We start from the raw sequence: 20566 nt of genomic DNA, 5'->3' as shown, positions 1-20566 counted from the left end.
ATAACCTGATGAGAAAGCAAAGAACCTGGAAGTGTTAACCTTATAATGGCCGTTTACAAGTTAAAAGAGGAATTTTAATCGACAGATACAGTTGCGCACAGCGACCGGGGGTAATCCACTGCGTCTTACGAGCGCACCAACAGACGTGCGGCCGTATGAATTAAAAACAAACCTAACTACCTTATGCTCTACACGTTCCAGTTCTTTAATATTGGTTAAAATGAATGGGTCCCAAGTATTTACGACATATTCCAACAACTGACGAATGTAGGAATTGTACGCCAATAAACTAACACTAGACTTAGATGATTTCAGTGAGCGCCTCAAGAAAAACAGTTTACGCAATGAATTTGCAACAACAGTATCTATGTGCTTCATCCACGAAAGCTCATTGGTTATCCACAGGCCCAAATATTTGTACTCTCTTCCCTCTGATAGAGATAGGTTGTCAATATTATATGGAAATCGATGAGGTTTTTTCTTATGTGTCATTCTCACAAAAACAGTTTTTTTTTCAAAATCAATGGACATTTGCCATTGTTCGCACCAAGCAGTGACTTTTGCCAGGTCATTATTTAGACGCACCTGATCATCAACAGAACATATATTTTCATAGAAAATACCGTCACTTGCGTAAATTTTCACGGAAACTGAAAGTTCTGCGACTATGTCATTTATGAATAATAGAAATAAAGGTGGTCCCAAAACGGATCCCTGGGCGACTCCAGACGCAACCTCTGTATTGTTCGAAGAAGTATTGTTTAAGGTGACGAATTGGTGTGTGTTAGTAAGATAAGCTCTGATCCATATATCTATTCATTTTTTATATAATACCCTAATTTATGGATTAATTTGTGATACCTTGTCAAATGCTTTACGAAAATCCATGAGCACAATATCTCTGCTTCCCTTCATTAATTGCCTGTGCGAGATCGTGAATAGTCTCAACTAATTGAGTACGTGTAGAAAACCTATGCCTGAAACCATGAAGGACATCTGTAAGTACCTTGTGCTCGTCTAAGAAACCTAATATAGGTTTATGAATTATGTGCTCTAAAATATTGCATGATCTAGATGTAAGAGATACTGGTCGGTAGTTGTCTATCTGTATTTTTTTCCCGGATTTATCTAAAGGTTTGATTTTGGCCGTTCTCCAGTCATACGGTGGGGAACCATCGCGTAAAGATCTGGTGAATACGACATACAGGTACTTAGCACACCATCCCGCATAACGCTTTAAAAACGCGTTTGGTATATTATCTGGTCCTGGTGAAATTTTTAGTATCAACGTTCAATACCAAATTAAAAATTATTCCCTTTCTCGGCTGTTGATCATTATCTTTGTCTTCTGCATATTAATCTTCAACCGCACCCTTACACTCTCTCTGTTAAAGTCCTCAATAATTCGTTGTGACTCATCTCCGGTGTTGATGAACAGAACAATGTCATCTGCAAACCGAAGGTTGCTGAGGTATTCGCCGTCGATCCTTACTCCTAAGCATGCACAGTTTAATAGCTTGAATACTTACAAGCACGCAGTGAATAGTATTGGAGAGATTGTGTCTCCTTGTTTGACTCCTTTCTTTATAAGTATCGTCCCACTTGTGTGTAATTGGGGTAGCTGTGGAATCTCTGTAGACATTTTCCAACATATTTACATAAGTGGTCTGTACTCCTTCATTACGTAGTACCTCTATGACTGCTCGTATCTCTACTGAATCAAATGCCTTTTCCTAACCCATGAACGCCATATAGAGAGGCTGATTGTACTCTGTATGTTTCTCGATTACCTGATTAATGATATGGATGTGATCCATTGTAGAGTATCCATTCAAGAAGCCAGCCTGTTTTCTTGCTTGAATGGGGTCCAGCGTTGCCCTTATTTTATTGCAAATCATCTTGGTGAATAATTTATACAATACTGGGAGTAAGCTAACGGGCCTATACTTTTTCACTTCCTTAACGTCTTTATTTTGTGGATTAGTATAATGTTTGCATTCTTCCAGTTTTCTGGGACCATTGAAGTCGATAGATACTTCGTATAGAGAGCCGCCAGTTTTTCAAGCATTATGTCTCCTCTATCTTTGATTAAATTGACTGTTATTCCATCTTCTGCCGCTATTCCCCATTTCATGCATTGCAAGCCCCTTCTGACCTCATCGCTTGTTATATAATGAGCCTCTGCAACCTACTCAATACTGCTTCGAATGTAGGTATCGTGGCTCCTCTGGGTACTGTACAGGTCAGTATAGAATTATTCCGCTGCTTTTACTATACCTTCAAGATTGCTGATGACATTGCTCTGCTTGTCTTTCAGTACATCCTACTTCCTACGTATACTTCCTACCGATATTATTTAAGAAACCGCGCAAGTCGCTTGGAACGCATGTTATAATATGGATTATGCTAGCGCCATTTTTAAGACTAATGCTTGTGTGACGAAAGCGCAATGTGGAATCAGCTCTGGCTCTTCGTATATTGTATGCGCTGTACAATGAAATATGTCATAACTATAAGCCCAAAAATCTACGCTTGTCGTTAAAAAACCAGTCAGACTTATTGATTTATAACTTGTCGCTCTACATGTGCTGTCACATTCTTCTGGAACTCAGTGCGACCAAACGTTAAGAGTTGCAAGTCTAATATATGACTTTCAAATTCGTTTTTACACATTCTTTTCTCGCGTTTTCCCCATTTGCGCTTCTTTCTTAGTTTTATTCGGTAATGACATAAACATTACAATGGATGTATAACTTGACTGATGGCCTAAATACGGCAATGTATTTTTAGTCCCCTTGTCGTACAGAGTTCAGTAGGTAAATTACTGATTTCCGACGCTGGGAACGCCTTCTATATTTACCTTTTACCCTATTTACGTGTACTGCGTGTCCTAGCCGTCTTTAGCCAGAGTCAAAACATACGAATACCACGTAGCTGGGTAGAACCAAGGTAATGCTGTTTGACGTCGTTTAGACATCATCAAATTGCTTTTTTCATTCCACCTAATTCAATAATTAATCTCAAGTAACTAATTAACTTCTCAAATATAATAATTAAGTTAGAAGTGCCACTCAGAAAATTGTAGAGCGACATGAAAAACTCCTGATACAGCTTTTTGTTGCTCAATACTTGCTATATAAGTTTTTCCAAGCGTGAAAGAAACCCGTAAGTGCACTCAAAATTGCCGCGCGACTAGCCTTGCACACGTTGTATTTAACCTTGTACGCCTTGCACAAGTGTACGGTTCATCCACATGCACCCCTGAGTGTCTCTTTTTGCTGTCACGTCTGTTTCCGCTCGTACGGTATATATTTATCGATGCTTGCGAAAATAAAATCTATAGTTGAAAGTAGCGCTGGTTCTCTGTAACTGTTTTCTTTCTACTTCCTCGTTCAATCGCGGTTACACGCTCTATCATGGCGACTAGCCGCTCGAGGCACTTTGCTTGTATTCCCGGGCTGCTTTCGTGCTCGGCAAAATACTTTAATCTAGCACGTACTGTTGCAACAGAAAGCTGTATCGGGAGTTTTCATGTTGCTCTACAATTTTCTCATTGAGAGTTTTCATCCAATTATAATATCTTAAATGTTGATTAATTAATCAGGACTAATAATCTAATTAAGCGGAATGAAGAAGTAATCTGATTATCTCCAATCGAGGGCAGACATTACCTCGGTTCGGTACAGCTACGTGGCATTTACATATTTTTAAACTCTGGTTAAAGTTAGCTGGGACACCCTGTGTATTTTGTATTAATAAAGATTCATTCACTCATTAGAGGAATAGTGCCGGATGGCTCGACGTGCTGCGCGGTGGCACTCCGAAGGGACAGTCCAGAAAGTGGCGTCGTCACTTTTCCTTCACTCCATCACTCTTTAGGTGTTTTAACATACTTAAGTTCATTCCATAAAAGTAAATATCCGGTTATAAGTGATGTTTTATTCCTCATGCGCACAACATGCTTGTGTAATCAACCTGTCATAATATTCTGGGTCATTTAGCACATAGGCATTGAAGGAAAGATGCTCGCTGACGAAACCGCCTCATCAATAGCAGCAGAACGCACTAACTAATCTATAGCTGTCCCTGCCCTAGACTTAAAATCTTTCCTACAAAAGCAACATTAGGAACTACTTGGCAAGGCTCATGGGACAATGAAACATCTAACTAGTTGCATGTTATTAAACCGCAGATAGGAAATTGGCCACTCGTATAAAAAATTTGTCGAACCGAGACAACATCTGTCGACTAAGAAAAGGCCTCACGTATGGCACCTGCTGACTGATGTCGAGCCACCTACTTTTGTTAAATGTGGAGCGACATTAGCTGTCCGTCCCGTATTGCTGGAATGTCGTGCATTACAGGCTCCAGAAAAAATCGTTTTCGTTTACCATATTGTCACATGGTAGTGACGGTGAGGAAAGCAGCAAAGTGTGAATGATGAAACTAGTGTAAGGAGGGTTTATTCGGCTCGTAGAGCAGCAGCGACAAACTCAGCCCCAGCAGGTAGGGCGCAGCCAGTGAATCAACTGGGTACGTGCCACGCGATGGCAACGGGGCTTTTCAACCTGCCGATCTTCTTCGTCACAATCACCCCCGGAATTGAAGAGTAGCCAACCTGGCTTTCTAAGAAGAGGTGAGCGGATCGTAATACTGCTTCAGCCGGTCAATCTGCACAGTCTTTCACCCCCGACGACGCAGATCGAGAGATGGCGATACGGGTTCGACCACATAGTTAACTCGTGATGTTTGCAATCACGCAGTAGGGCCCGTGGTACTTCGTGCCAGGAGCAGCAACAGGCGGGACCGAAATCCACACGAATGAGTCGACAGGGAAGGGGTGAGGGGGAGGATTGAGGTCACGACGGTCTTTTTTGCGGCACTGTTGAGCAGACGTCAAAGAACGGGCCAGTTGTCGGCATCTCGCGGCGTGCTGAGCGAGCGCAGAAACAGGTGAGCATTGCGCAGGGTCCGGCCGGTACGGGAGAACCGTATCAATGGTGCTGGAGGGATGGCGGCCGTAAACCAGAAAGAATGGTGAGAATCCGGTAGTGGCTTGAGAGGCAGTGTTATAATGCGTAAGTGACGAATGGAAGTACAAGATCCCAGTTGGAGTGGTCAGACGAAACATACATTGATAGCGTGTCACCAAGAGTTCTGTTTAATTGTTCTGTTAAGCCATTGATCTGTGGATGATAAACAGTAGTAGTGCGGTGAAGAATTTGGGATTCAAATAGAAGTGACTGCAGGACGTCCGAGAGGAATACGCGGCCCCGATGGCTCAACAGTACACGAGATGCGCCATGACGGAGAACGAAGTTGTTTAGAATGACGTCTTTTGCTGATGCGGCAGGCAAGGCGGCGGTTTCAGCATACCGTGTCAAATGATCTACGGCGACAACAATCCATCGGTTGCCAGCGCCAGTAGATGGAAGAGGCCCGTATATATCAATGCCGACACGGTGAAATGGCTGAGCTGGGTAGGGGAGTGGCTGGAGGGGTGCGGTGGAGAGATGCGGGACAAATATGCGTCGCTGGCAGGCAATGCAGGAGCGTACGTATTTGTGGATGAAGGTGTACATAACTCGCCAATAATATCGTAGGCGAAGCCGTGTGTAGGTTTTTGACACTCCGCCGTGACCATACTGCGGGTCAGAGGGAAAAGCGGAGCATAAATCTTGTCGTAGGTGGCGGGGCACTACTAAGAGCCATTTGCTGCCGTCATTGTGGTAGTTGCGGCGGTATAAAAGTCCGTCGCGGATTGTGAAGTGCTGAGCATGTCGGAGTAACGCTCTAGCTGCGGAAGCTGCCGAAGGATTTGACAAAAAATCGAATATCATGACGATCCATGGGTCTTTTAGTTGCTCCGAGGCTATGTCCAGGATATCAAGTGGTGAGATGTCATGTCTGTAGGTAGAAGTGCTGTCTGAAGTAACTGGAAAGAGCGAGAGAGCATCGGCGTCAAAGTTTTTGCGTCGAGAGCGATAGACGACAAGAATATCATTCCTGGAACCGGAGGGCCCACCGAGAGGGGCGGCCCGACGGGTCTTTTAGGTTAGACAACCAGCAACGGGCGTGATGACCCGTCACCACGTCAAAGCGTCGACCGTAGAGATACGTGCGAAATTTTTGAAGAGCTCATACGAAGAGCCATACGAGCCAGGCACTGTTTTTCTTTTACTGACTAATTGGCCTCAGGTTTCATGATGGCACGACTGGCATAAGCGTCCACGTATTCGGCATTAGTGTTCTTGTATTGTGGCGAGCACGGCACCAAGGCCGACACCACTGGCGTCAATGCGAAGTTCTGTAGGTGCGCTTGGATCAAAATGGCGCAAGATTGGTATAGACGTGAGTAGGTGACGAAGAGTCGTAAAGGCATCATCAGAGGCTTCCGACCAAGCAGAAAGTTCATTGTCGCCTTCGAGAAGCTGGTTAAGTGGTGCGATCACAGTAGCGAAATTGCAAACGAAACGTCGAAAATAAGAGCATAGGCCAATGAAGCTGCGTAGTGCTTTCAAGTTATTGGGCTTCGAAAATTCGGATGCGGCACGAAGTTTAGCAGGATCAGGAAGAATGCCTTCTTTGGAGACAACGTGGCTTAATATAGTCAGTTTTCGAGCTGCCAATCGGCACTTTCTTAAATTAAGCTGGAGACCAGCATTCCGGAGACAGGTCAAAACTTGATGTAAACGCCTAAGGTGGGTCAGAAAATCAGGGGAAAAGACTACAACGTCGTCGAGGTAGCAGAGACATGTAAGCCACTGCAGGCCGCGTAGGATGCCGTCCATCATGCGTTCAAAGGTGGCGGGAGCATTGCACAGAGCGCACGGCATTACAGTGAATTCATAGAAGCCGTCTGGTGTTACAAACGTCGTTTTATAAGAGTCAGCATCAGCCATGGGCACCTGCCAGGAGCCAGAGCGGAGATCTAAGGAGAAAATAACTCCGCTCCTTGCAAACAGTCAAGTGCGTCATCAATACGTGGCAACGGGTATACATCCTTTCATGTAATCTTGTTAAGCCTTCGATAATCGACGTAAAATCGGATGGTGCCGTCCTTTTTTTAACTAGGACGACTGCTGATGCCCAGGGACTACTAGAAGGCTGGATGACAGCGCGATTGAGCATATCGCTCACCTGGTCATTCATAACGCGTCTTTCAGTCGCCGATACTCGGTAGGTACCCTGTAAAACTGGTGCATGGATCCCAGTGTCGATAATATGCGAAACAGTCATGCTGCCGAGTGATGTTGCTTGGCAGTCAAAAAAGGAAGAGAAGCCTTGGAGCAAGCGAAGAAGTTCATCGTGCTGCCTCGTCGTAAGGTCACTGGCCATAGCTGGCGTAAAAGAACGTAGCAGTGACTGAGGAGGCGATGCCTCGAGAGCGGCAAGATAAGTGGAGTCGTCCATCGTGTCAAATATTGAAGATGAGGTCAGTGGCTCTGCTCTGCCAAGGCTTTCACGGCGGCGTAAAGTAATCGGTTCAGCCGATGGGTTTGAGACGCACATGAGAAAGGCGCCAGCTTTGAACTCGAGGACGGCGAAAGGCAGTGGCAGGGAACGGCCGCGAACTAATAGTTCAGATGGAGCGAAGAGTACTGTGCCGTCAGCCACATAGTCAAAAGAAATACTGACAAAACCGGAATACCAGGCCGGTATAACGGTGTGTTTTGAAGCAGCGATTTTCCGACAACAGTCCTTGTGGTCAGCGATAATATCGGTCGAAAACTGAAACAGCTCGATTTCGGCGCGGGCGCAGTCGATGATCGCATGATGTGTGGAGAGAAAGTCCCAACCTGATATGACGTCGTGTGAACACGATGGCAACACGATAAATTCTATGATATGGAGGACCTACTGAATGACGACACAAGCGGTGCAGGTGCCGGATGGCTTGACGTGCTGTGCGGTGGCAGTCCGAAGGGACAGTCCAGAAAGCGGCGTCGTCACTTTTCGTATCTTGTGGCAAATACGGGCATCTATCGCCTAAAGTGCAGCGCCGGTGTCGACAAATGCTAGCGTCAGTGTTCCTTCTATTGCGACTTCAATAACGTTCTTCGGGGAAGTGTGAGGTCTTATACAATTCACTGACACCGCAGTTCTCGCCTCCTGAACTGCGATTTTGATTTTTCCTGACGCAGAGGGCTCCGCCGCCGGTGCATATAGGAAAGGGAGCGGCGGCGAGGAGAAGGTGAACGGCGAGCGGCGGAGAATGCGGTCACGACGGCAGGAGGAGATTCAAAGGCGTCCGAATAGTTGCGGCGTTGTTGAAATCGTGGCTCATATGGACACACATTATTGGGGACGTTCCGTGTAAGTAGGCGACAGTGACGTACTACGTGTCCAGCACGGCCACAATAAAAACAAATCAGACGATTGTCTTCCGTGCGCCAATGGTCTTGAGGTCGTGCACAGTGCACCAGTGGCCGGACTGGAGGGGATACGGGTGGGTGCAAAGATGGGCGAAGGGGGCTGTAGGTCTGTGGTGCAGGCCTCATCGCGACTTCGGCATACGTCAGGGCAGCGGCCGGAGGAGCCTGCTGTAAAGAAGGCGAAATGTGGTTGGCTACCTGCCCCTTGATGTCGGATTGGAGAGCGGTCGCCAACGGAGTACTCGGCTGGCCGTGTGTAAGTGTAATCAAAGAAAGCTGACGAGCCACCTCTTCACGGACAAACCCCTTGATCTCTAGCAACAGCAAAGTGACAGCCGGGGCAACAGCCAAGCTCGACATTCAAGTGGCCTGAGGTGTAGATTGGCGGGTGGCTACGCGTTGTTTGCGTAGTTCGTCGAAGCTTTGATAGAGACTGATGAGTTCAGAGACTGTCGACGAATTTTTCGTCAACAACATCTGGAAGGCAACGTCTTCAATGCCTTTTAAGATATGGCGGCTCTTCTGGGCATCAGCCATTGTGACGTCAGCGAGGTTACATAGGTCGACAACATCTTCTATATAGCTGGTAAATGTCTCCACGAACTGTTGCGCACGACCACGAAAACGTAGCTCGGCGCGAAGCTTGCGAACCGCGGGGCGCCCAAATACCTCTGTCACGTTAGTCTTGAAGGCGGTCCACGTCGTCAGATCACGTTCGTGGTTGCGTGCCACACGCTGGCGACACCGCTCAAATAAAACGACACTTAATTCAGTTTTTCGGTGTCGTCCCAGTGGTTGTGGATGCTCACCCGGTCGTAGTCAGCGAGCCAGTCTTCTACCTCATGGTCTTCGGTACCAGTGAAGATGGGTGGGTCGCGTTGACGCAACGGGCCGGGGCAGACAACGGTAGTCACCTGGGCAGCGGGTTGTGGCGGTGGTGGTCCTTCTTCCGGCATAATGACGACGGGCTGCATTGTTCGATTACGAAGTTCCAGAATTCCGGTTGTACCCACCAGCTCCACCAATTTTTAGGGGGCTTTATTCGGCTCGTAGAGCAGCAGCGACAAGCTCAGCACCAGCAGGTAGGGCGCAGCCAGCCAGCGAACTGGCTACTAGCCACGCCATGGCAACGGGAATTTTCAGCCTGCCAATCTTCTTCGTCACACTAGCCTTTTATTGGGGAACCTGTGCCCTCCAAAACAGGCTACACTCAAAGAACACCGACATCGGCGAAAGCAGTCGCCGATCGTCGAAAATTTGATAAGCAGGTCAAGCACGCCGGCATTTATACATTAGTCATCCAACGTTCCAGAGCAATCGTTGGCACCCGCATGTCTTCCAGAAAGTCCTACAACACACGCGTCGCGCATAAATGCAATCAGATTACACAAGGTTAGATGACAACAGACAGAGGGTAGAACCATCGACGACATTCGAGAAACTTCCGACACATGCAGGTGCGTCCTGCGCTGAGCGATAACATTTCTTAGACGATGAAACGTGGTAACTCCATAAACAAGTACACGTGTCAATATCGTTTGCAAGTCCCACTGTATTCAACAATGTTGTTAGCTAATGATCCACCTTTTGACAGAAAATCAGTCTTAGCTTTTATGAAGGATGTTGGTGTTCTACATGTTATACACCCAAGACATTCGTAGCACATCCTCTCGCTGGAGGCTGCTGCTACGGTAACACGCTTTTATATAACACGTGCTTCTAGCCCCGTGCGTTCAAAGATCCTGCTGAGGCATTAGCGCGACGGACACCCACATCTTTCATATATCATCCCCTTATTGCATATATTTTAACACCATCGCAGATCTCAAACCTCACGTGTAATTCTCATCGTCTTAGTACATGTACAGGGTGTTTCAGCTAACAGCGTAAAAAATTTTAAAGGTTGCCTGTGGCAGATAGCATAATTTTAGTTCATGGCTTGGTCTACTCAAAGAGGCGGACATTACTGGCACAAGAAATTCAAATTTATAATCGAGTAAATAACAAGAAATCACTAGTTAGGTTTTTAACTAATCACCTTGTAGGCCATGTTGCAATATACAAATCCTATCCTTGGCGCTCGCAAGGCTGATTGACTTTGAACGAATTCTCAGGATGACACCAGTTTCAAGATATTATTTCTCGATCTTAGTGGAAAAATTCATTGGCGTTCCAATTACTTTCTTAACAAAACGTCGTTTTACGCATTGAAGCACCCGGTATATTTTGCGGGGAAATAGATTGGCGTTCCAGTTACTATTGTGCTTCAATCCATAAAACGATGCTTCCATAAGAAAGTAACTAGAACACCAATGCATTTCTCCGCATATACGCTTTGAAAAAGACAAGTCCGCTTGCCGACAAGTTGTCTCCCTATCTTACCTTGTTCTCGTTTTGCTCATCGTCTTGAATTTCCATCTGCCACCTTCCCAGTGTTTTCCCGGGTGTGTTCTATGCACTTCTTATATTTTTAGGCCTCTATACAGCCATGTGACATCTCAAAATGCACAGTTCATGCTTCATTTACAGATACTTAACATAGCCTTGGAGCACTTTGGCCAAGGCAATGCTAATGCTACTGGGCCTTTGAGCCAATAACATCCAATGATCATCAGCCAATCATCATCATCATCGTTTTCAGCGAAGCTCCTCCTTGAATATAGGTTTATTCATGTCTTCGCAGTATGCAAATAGTTCCTTAAATATCTGCAAAAATTTTCCAATTTATAGTACCCTGCCAAGCAAAAGTCGTGTATCAACTCTCTCAGGTAATCAATGGTACTGACATAATCAGCTCTGTTGCAGATTTTAACGCGAATACAGGATTGAGGGCTGGAGCGTGTTGAATTTTTACAACCGGCGTTCTGTGTCAGTAATGGCAGTCTATGATGCGATACACCGTCCTCTATTGACAAGTGTGATGGAAAATTATGCGAAAACAGTACAAGATCAAGTACTCAACTGCTTTGCTGTTGAATGCGCGTAGGTAGCTACACAAGCCGATTTAAGTAAAAACTAAAGCATATGGTCCGCCGATGTTCGCAGCGGGGAGATTCTTCATTACTCATCCTGTTTGTGTTTCTGTCAGTTAAAAGGAGAATAAAATTGCCACTAAGGACTACTGTGTCTCTATAAGTTACCGCTCCATTAAAGGAGTCGTACATTTGTGCCTCATAATTGTCAGTAGAGTTTAGAGTTCTGCGAAGGGCACCTAATAATAAAGAGGCGTCATATGTCCTTTCATACCGAAACATTCACTCCTATGGTTCAGGATACATGCCTTCTTCTGGGTGCAACGATAGACCCTGTTTTATTGCGATTGTGACCCCCCCCCCCTCCTGACAATCACGATCAGGACGTATAAAAGAGTAACAAGCTGGAACTATTTCAGTGTCTTGTACGCGACAGTGTAGCTTGGTTTCTGTTATAACGACAACGCCAGAAGAGTGCATGAAGAGAAGCCGAAGTTTTTCGATTCTTTTTGCGATGCTTTTCATAAAAAAATCCTGTCATGGACAATGACTATGTAGTTAGTCTTTGTCAATCACATTTACCCTTTGACTTCCGGGCACCGTCGCTACGCGTTGTATTGAGCAATACTCTCTTTTGTTTTATTCCAATGTTATAAGTGTTTATTCACATTTGGTTTATCGATGAAAACGGCAATCTTATTGCGTTCAGCTTTGCATGACTGCCAAAGCATAATGCGTACCGCATGAACAGGTGCCGAGAAATCTTCTGGAACGGATCAATAATAGCATTTTAGTTTGAAGCAGTTCCGAAGTTCATTGTTCATTGTTGGATAAAGAAAATTCACTTCTATCATCATATCTTTAATGCATCTTATCGTAAGTGGTTGTTTCATGCCCCTTGCTGTTTTTATGTTGACCCGGTGGCTTTGGTCCATGTCTTTGTTTTTTATCACAAGTGTTATATGTACTATTGACGTGCTCTCTTGATTTGATCGCGCAGATCTGTGTGTATTATATGCGCTATAGGCGTGCTCTGTTGACTAGATCGCGCAGATCTGTGGGTATAAAAGCAGGTGGTTCTTCAAAAATAAAACCAGTTGTTAGAAAGCGCTCGTCCTTGTGTTTCTTCTATTCTTCGTCCCTGTTTGTTTGCGCACAATAAGTTTTACGATGAATCTGTTCTAACTAGGCCGACTTGCAGTCTTGCTTCAGTTCCGGAGTGCTGACATCTTTGCATTGAAGTTGTAAAAGCAGAACCGGAAAAATTCGGTTCTGTTTCCCTACCTAGGCAATGAACACGCTCAACTGACTGAACGTCTATTCTAAGCACGTCACTGATTATCCCCATAAGTAACGTCTGTTTTAAATCAGTGCCTATTTCACAAGCTTCCGCTGTCAACCTATAGATTACGATAATATTGTCACGTGGTGGTGACGTTGAAGAACACAGTAGCAATACTGTGAAATACAAAACGAACTTTTATTGGACGAACATGTGCCCACAAAAACAGGCTATACATATAGCACACCGATAGCGGCGAACACGGTCGGCGATCGTCGAAAATCTGATCAGCGGCTCAAGCGTGCCGGCTTTCATAGATCAGTCGTCGAATGTTCCCGACTAATCGCTGGGACCCGCATGTCTTCCACAAAGTTCTACGCCATTTGCGTCGCGCGTACATGCAATCAGATTACACAAGGTTCGGCGACAACAGACAGCGGATGGAACCATCGATAACATTCCAGAAACTTCCGACACATGCAAGCGCGTCCTGCTCTGTGTGATAACATTTGTTAGGCGGTGAGACGTGTCGCCCGATAAACACCAGTACACGTGTCAACATTGTGGCTGATTTTATTTTTGCCTCGTTCAGTTTACCTTTCAACTGGCTCGCAGGCCGTGTTCACTATTCTCTTCCCATTACTATCGTTTGTAGCTGCACCGTTTAAACGATGCATCAACTTATGCGAGCCGAGATCGGATACCTTTAATGCTGCTTATATCATTCGCTGTAAGGTTTTCTTTCACATACCATTCTTGAGTATTTCATAAAGCATGTTCGGTCCTGAGTTCTCCTCACAGTCAACACTGATTACCAATGTTGTTACGTAGGAAGACGCAGATGAAAAGCTATATACAAGCATATTTACAAGAAAATACGCTGCCCTTGGCCAAGAGGTAACAGCCCGCGCTAGCCTCTACTCGTCGTCGTCATCTTCACACTGCTCGCCTCTTCGTGATCGCAAATACTGTTTCGTAGCACTACCTCCGGCGGCAAAAGCGCCGTCCCGGAGCGACTAAAGGCCAGACTCGGAAACAGTGTAGTAGGCCTTGAGCCTACTGACGTGCACGACATCACTAGATGCCAGAGTAGATGAGGAGGTTGAGCTCACAGGAGCAATTTCGTACGTCACAGGCGCCACCTGGCGCAGCACGCGGTAGGGCCCTGTGTATCGAGAAATGAGCTTCTCTGAAAGTCCGACGTGACGAGAGGGCGACCACAGGAGCACGAGCGCACCAGGCGAAAACTGTACGTCACGATGGCGGGCATTGTACTGACACTGCTGAGTGGTTTGTGAGGCCGTCAGTCGAGCACGGGCAAGCTGGCGTGCATGGTCGGCAAGGGCGATGGAGTCGCGCCCATACTCGCTTGTTGGGATCGCAGCAGGAGGAAGTGCCGTGTCTAGGGGCAAGGTGGGATCGCGACCGTACAGTAGATAAAATGGAGAAAATCCGGCGGTGTCGTGCCTGCAAGAATTGTACGCAAACGTTACGTAAGGAAGGGCAATGTCCCAGTTGTGGTGGTCCTTGGAAACGTACTTGGACAGCATATCGGTAAGAGTTCGGTTTAACCGCTCTGTCAGGCCATTGGTTTGAGGATGGTATGAGGTAATCAGCTTGTGTTGAATGGAGCAGGAACGCACAATGTCGGCGATAACTTTCGAGAGGAAGTTTCGACCGCGGTCAGTAAGCAGCTGTCGCGGGGTGCCATGAAGCAAGATAATGTCACGCAAGAGAAAGTCCGCGACGTCGGTGGTTCAACTAGTAGGGAGAGCCCGCGTGATAGCGTATCGGATGGCGTAACCAGTGGCGATGGCTACCCATTTGTTCCTAGACGATGACATGGGAACGGGACCGAGGAGGTCTAATCCAACACGAAAGAACGGTTCCACAGGGACAGTGATCGGCCGGAGATGACCGGCAGGTAGCACCTGAGGTGTTTTCCGACGCTGGCAGGGATCACACGCAGCAACATAGCGTCGGACGGAGCGAGCGAGACCAGGCCAAAAGAAGCGGCGGCGGACGCTGTCGTACGTGCGGGTTACTCCAAGATGTCCTGCAGTGGGTGCGTCATGCATCTCAAAGAGCACAGCCTGTCGTAGATGTTTTGGCACGACAAGAAGAAGGTCAGAAGCGTCAGGGAGGAAGTTCCTTCGATACAGAACGCCGCCTTTGAGGACATATCGGCGAACGGATGCGATGGTAGGTGTAGAGCGCAGACGCTCGATGAGTGCTCGCAGCGATAGGTCTCGGTACTGCTCATCCGCGATGCTAGCGAAGACAGACACAGAGGAAATGCCGTTGGCGCTACTACTGTGGGCGTCGCCAGGCTCGTCTACCGGGTAGTGAGACACGCAGTCAGCGTCCTTGTGTAGTCGGCCAGATCTATAGGTGACAGTATACGAATATTCTTGGAGGCGTAAGGCCCAGCGACCAAGTCTTCCTGTAGGATCTTTCAGTGAGCATAACCAGCCAAGTGCGTGATGGTCTATGACAACGCAAAAGGGTCGGCCATATAAATATGGGCGGAATTTTGCAACCGCCCAAACTAGGGCCAGCCACTCACGCTCAGTGATGGAATAGTTGCGCTACCTGGGTGAGAGGAGCCTGCTGGCGTAAGCGACAACACGGTCGAGGCCGCGCTGGCGTTGTGCTAGTACTGCGCCAATTCCGTGACCGCTGGCATCAGCACGGACTTCGGTAGGCGGAGAAGGATCGAAATCGGCCAGAACGGGAGGCGTTGTGAGAAGGTCGATTAGATGCGAGAATGCAGAGGCCTCGTTATCGCCCCACTACAAAGGGGCATCTTTTTTCAAAAGCTGGGTTAGTTGTCGCGCTATGACGGCGAAGTTTTTCACGAAACGGCGGAAGTATGAACAAATGCCGATGAAGCTGCGCACATCCTTGACACACTTCGGAACAGGGAAGCGCGTAACAGCATGGATCTTGCCTGGGTCCGGTTGCACTCCGTTCGCGTTAACGATATGTCCAAGGACGGTAATCTGGCGACGGCCGAATTGGCACTTCGATGCGTTGAGTTCCAGACCGGCTCGACGAAAAACGTCCAGGGCTGCGGAGACGCGCTCGAGGTGCGTAGCGAACGTTGGGGAGAATACTATAACGTCGTCCATGTAGCAGAGGCACGTTGACCACTTGAAACCGTGAAGAAGGGAGTCCATCGTGCGTTCAAAAGTGGCAGGGGCGTTACTTAGACCGAACGGCATCACTGTGAATTGTTAAAGACCGTCGGGTGTTACAAAAGCAGTCTTCTCGCGGTCGAGATCGTCCACGGCAATCTGCCAGTAGCGGGAGCGAAGGTCAATAGAGGAGAAATAGCGAGCACCGTGGAGGCAGTCAAGGGCGTCATCAATCCGAGGTAGGGAATACACGTCCTTTTTGGTAACCCTGTTAAGGTGCCGATAATCCACGCAAAAGCTCCATGAGCCATCCTTCTTTTTGATCAGTACAACAAGCGACGCCCATGGACTACATGACGGTTCAATAATGTTCTTGGCAAGCATTTTGCGAACTTCTGCGTGAATAACTTGACGCTCAGCCGGTGACACTCGATACGGGCGGCGATGAATAGGAGGGACATCGCCGGTATTAATGCGATGTTTAACAGCTGTACTTTGGGCCAAAGGACGATCGTTAAAGTAAAAAATATCGTGGTAGGAAAAGAGATGGCGGTAGAGCTCACTAGCATGCTCGGATGGCAAGTCGGGCGCAATGATTTTCTGTAAGTTGGCGATGGTACAAGTTGCCGACTGCGATGGTAGAGGAGGATCGGATGAATTGTCGTCTACTGCAACGGACGCTATTGAGTGATCCTCGATTGAGCAAAGCTTGGCCAGAGACATCCCGCGTGGCAGCACTTGTGTCGTCAAGCGAAAATTGACCACTGGCAGGCAGACGCAATTCGCCGTAATAGATAAAACTGTATGAGGTACTGCGATCCCGTGTGTGAGGAGGACGTCCTGCATAGGAGCCGCGATGTATTGACCGTCGGGGACTGGTGGGGATGACACTAAGTCAACGTAAGTCAGTGCCGAAGGTGGCAAGCGAACGAAGTCGACCGAACTGAGGCGACTGGTGTGTAGTTCAGCGGGATCCAGAACAGGCAGGTCAAGGCGAAGAGCACTGGCGGAACAATCGATGAGAGCAGAATGAGCGGAGAGGAAGTCTAAGCCGAGGATGATCTCGTGGGAACAGTGGGCGATGACTGTGAATAGCACGATAGTGGAGCGATCCACGCAGGAGACACGCGCGGCACACACACCAATTACGGGGGCTGTTCCGCCATCGGCGACACGGACAACAGAGGTCGTGGCGGGCGTGATAATTTTCTTGAGCTGGTTACGAAGGTCAGCGCTCATTACCGACAAATGCGCCCCAGTGTCTATAAGTGCAGACACTGAAACACCATCGACTTGCACGTCAAGAAGGTTCAGATGAGTTTGCAACGTCAGTAGAGGATTTGGCGGTGCAGGGAGCAATGCAGAGTAACCTCAAAGCGCTGCATCGTCTAGTTTTCCGACTGGGAGCGGCGTACGAAGGGAGTCGGCGAATAGGAGCGACGGGGCTGGGAGAGCGGGATTGTCATCGTTGGGGCGAAGGCGAACGAGAATAGGGATGGTTCGGTGCAAGAGAATCAGCGGCGGCATTATCGGAGCGTGCGGCATAGGGACGAGAAGGGCCCCCTGGGGGGCGAGAGTAGGCAGTATAAGTAGACCGGGTTGGGCAACTTGACTTCGACAGTGCCGGGAAATGTGCCCGATTCGATCGCAGTGAAAACAAATGTGCTTGTCGTCAGCAGTGTGCCATTCAGATGGGTTGCGGGAACGTGGTGGGTAAGAATATGCGGGACGTGGCGGAATCGAAGAAGCCGGGCGGCTATCAGGGTGATGGGCCGAGCATATGGTGTGAAGACCCATGTTTTCGAACTCCTGGCGGACAACTGCCTGGATAAGGGAAACCGTGACTGCAGATGCGTTGGTGGGACTGGAGTCGACGGCAGCCGGATAGGCGGCCTCGATCTCACGCTGGACGATCCTGGTAACATTGGCAGTGTTGTTGGGACGAAGAGCGTCGGCACAGGAAGATGTCGCTGGGGTGTTGGGCAGACGGGCAAACTGCTGGTCAATACCTCGGCTTTTAGCGAGTTCAAGCTGGCGGCACTCTTTTATAACTGCATCCACCATCGCCACGTTGTCGCAAACGAGCAAGTTGAAGGCGTCATCGGCAATGTCTTTGAGGATGTGGGGAACCTTGTCTGACTCAGTCATGTGTGCGTCAACTTTGCGGTACAGAGCCAAGACGTCCTGAATGTACGTAACATAGGGCTCTGTTGACGTCTGCACACGGCCGGAAAGTGCCTTCTGCGCGGCAAGTTGGTGACCGTAGGGGTTGCCGAACAAGTCTCGAAGCTTTTGCTTAAGTAAATCCCAACTGGTGAGCTCATCTTTGTGCGTCCGAAACCAAACTCGAGGTGTGCCACCGAAGTAAAAGACTACGTTGGCGAGCATGATAATAGGGTCCCCCCGGTTATTGCGGCCGACGTGTTTGTACAGGCTGATCCAGTCCTCGACGTCTTCCCCATCTTTGCCCGAGAATACGCCAGGAACACGGGGAGCGGGGAGAGTGATGTAGGTCGTCGAAGTGGCAGCAGGTGTCGGAGCCGGCGGAGTTGAATTGTCGTCACCGGGAGCCATGAAAGAAGGCTCGACGTACCGTCCACTGCGAAGCTCCGTGACGAGGTAGAGGCAACGTCCACCTCCACCAGATATGTTACGTGGAAAGACGCAGATGAAAAGCTATATACAAGTATATTTACAAGAAAATGCGCCGCGCTTGGCCAAGAGGCAATAGCCCGCGCTAGCCTCTAATCGTCGTCGTCGTCTTCACACTACTCGCCTCTTCGTGATTGCAAATACTGTTCCGTAGCAATATTATGTGGATTGTTTGTACAGAATCAAAAACACATATCCAAATGCAGTAAAATGAATACGAGTCTATTCGTGTATTTAAAACACAAATAGCCAGCATGATAACGAATACAATTGCATATTTGTATTCGCAATATTTGTACTCACATTTAGTATTGAAAACAATGCTTCAGTAAGCAACTCAGTGAAGCGCTGCGGCTGTAAATGTACGTGATGCCATAAAATCTACAGCAACACTATATGAAAGTTCGAAATTATACGTATTAAGTTCCGGACGCTGAACAGTTGGCTGACACTAAATGCGGTAGCGCCATAGCTGGTATATAGAAATCAAGCCACTTTCGCTGCAATGGCGGCGTCTTTTGTTATGCTTGGCCGCGTAAGAACAGGGGGCTTAACTTAACTACGACAAAAATCTCACCAACACCTGGTCCTCGAAGACAGCTAAGACAAAGGGAAAGATTATTTCTCCACATATATTTTGTTGCAACGAAGAAAAAGACTAGCAAAAAGGCTGAATTCCAATTAAAGGAGGCGGCAATAGAGGCGCTAGCCACGCGAACCACGCCACACCAGCAGCGCTGAATCAAGAACATGCGCACCTGTCGCTTCCACAAAGCTCTTCATATCGTTCTGCGCATGCGCATTTGGACTCGCTATTTCGTAACATGCGCTAGGGCTTTGCGTACGCTATACTGAATCTCTCTATTGTACCTTATCCGTATCTCAAAAACCTTTCCCCTAAATCTTCCTTTCGTACTATGATAACATTTCAAATCACCATTGCCCCGTCATGCTGAAAACATGCCCACATAGTGCATCGCGAGTGACAAAGGGCGGGGATAACGATGACTACAACGCTGCCATACCACGTTGCGTATGATTCCCCTGCAGAGAATTCCGAGCGCCTTCTCGTAGCCCTTGTAAGCCGCGAAGCAAGGCGGATTTCCCTGCACAAAAAAAAAAACAACTGTCATGCTGCGTCTTGCAGATTCTGCGCCACAAGACAATGTGGAACGAAAAATGCGGTCGGTTATGTGGTATGTCATCTGAAGGTATCACCTTTCTATAAAACAGTTAATTCCACGCAGCATTCAATAAGCACAAAGTAAAAAAGGCTGCTCTGCGCAGCAGCACTTAGGTCCGCTTGTGGTACTTTTCGAGCGTTATCACTGCAGCCAATGTTTTGAGCCTTTCGAAAGAAGCGCCGCAGGTGAATGCTGTTCATGGCAATAGTTATCAATTCATAATGACTGACACGGGAAAAGGAGTAGGTAACCGTCATAAAAAAATGAGTCTGCCAAGTTGGTGCACATGCGAAGCGGTGGTGCAATGTTAAGTGCGATTAATTACAGAATAACCTAAAAGTCAGCACAGATCAATGACTGAGTGAACCAGGCAACTAGGGCGTGAATCAGTGCCAAAGCCTTTTTACAGCGAAGCTGTTAGCCTCCAGTTGGTCGGGAGTTTTCGCGGGCTCGTTCTATGCTCACCCAAAAACAGTACTGGCACCTATCGAACTCAGACAGACTTCAAACAGCAGCCGGAAGAGCGCTTTTTCTTTGAGTTTCCGCGTAACAAACATATCTTTTCTCGCATATTTGAGCTACAATCCGAAGGTATCATGTCGGCAGCTTGTGTGTAAGTTGCACTTTACGAATCTTCTGACGCAATTTTCTTTGAAAAATTAAATTAGTTCAATAAGGCATCGACGCTTGGAGGAGGGCCTGCAAGAATAAGGATGTGTGCTGCACTGCCGCCCAAATGCGGGCGCGCGTGACGTACGTCGCTGCTGGTGGTGCTTGTCTAACGCCGTCTAACGACAGTCGTGCTCGTCTAACATTGACAACAGCTTCGCTATGCATCCACTTTCACAGGGTGGAATGGAAGCGTATTTGCAGCGGATTCATCCACGAGAGCCTATTTTATGCTACCAGACCGTTTTGTCGCCCAGTCACCATGCACTCTAGTTCTGCTCAGTTTATGTCAGCA

At 47.6% G+C, this 20566-nt stretch overlaps 1 protein-coding gene across 1 annotated transcript in view; it reads right to left on the bottom strand.

Moving 5' to 3' along the window:
- LOC129380120 (uncharacterized) overlaps window positions 1-20044 on the bottom strand; it is a 30188-nt gene extending 10144 nt beyond the window's left edge. Inside the window, exon 1 of the mRNA XM_055070341.2 lies at window positions 19444-20044. Coding sequence (XP_054926316.1) covers window positions 19444-19623 — 180 coding nt within the window. The 5' untranslated portion in view covers window positions 19624-20044. The remainder of the gene's footprint in view (window positions 1-19443) is intronic.
- Window positions 20045-20566: the final 522 nt, after the last annotated feature.

This window comes from Dermacentor andersoni, chromosome 4 (assembly GCF_023375885.2).
Source record: "Dermacentor andersoni chromosome 4, qqDerAnde1_hic_scaffold, whole genome shotgun sequence".
Classification (NCBI taxonomy): domain Eukaryota; kingdom Metazoa; phylum Arthropoda; class Arachnida; order Ixodida; family Ixodidae; genus Dermacentor; species Dermacentor andersoni.
Note: the sequence above shows the minus strand (reverse complement) of the source record. Positions and strands in the feature narration are given on the sequence as shown.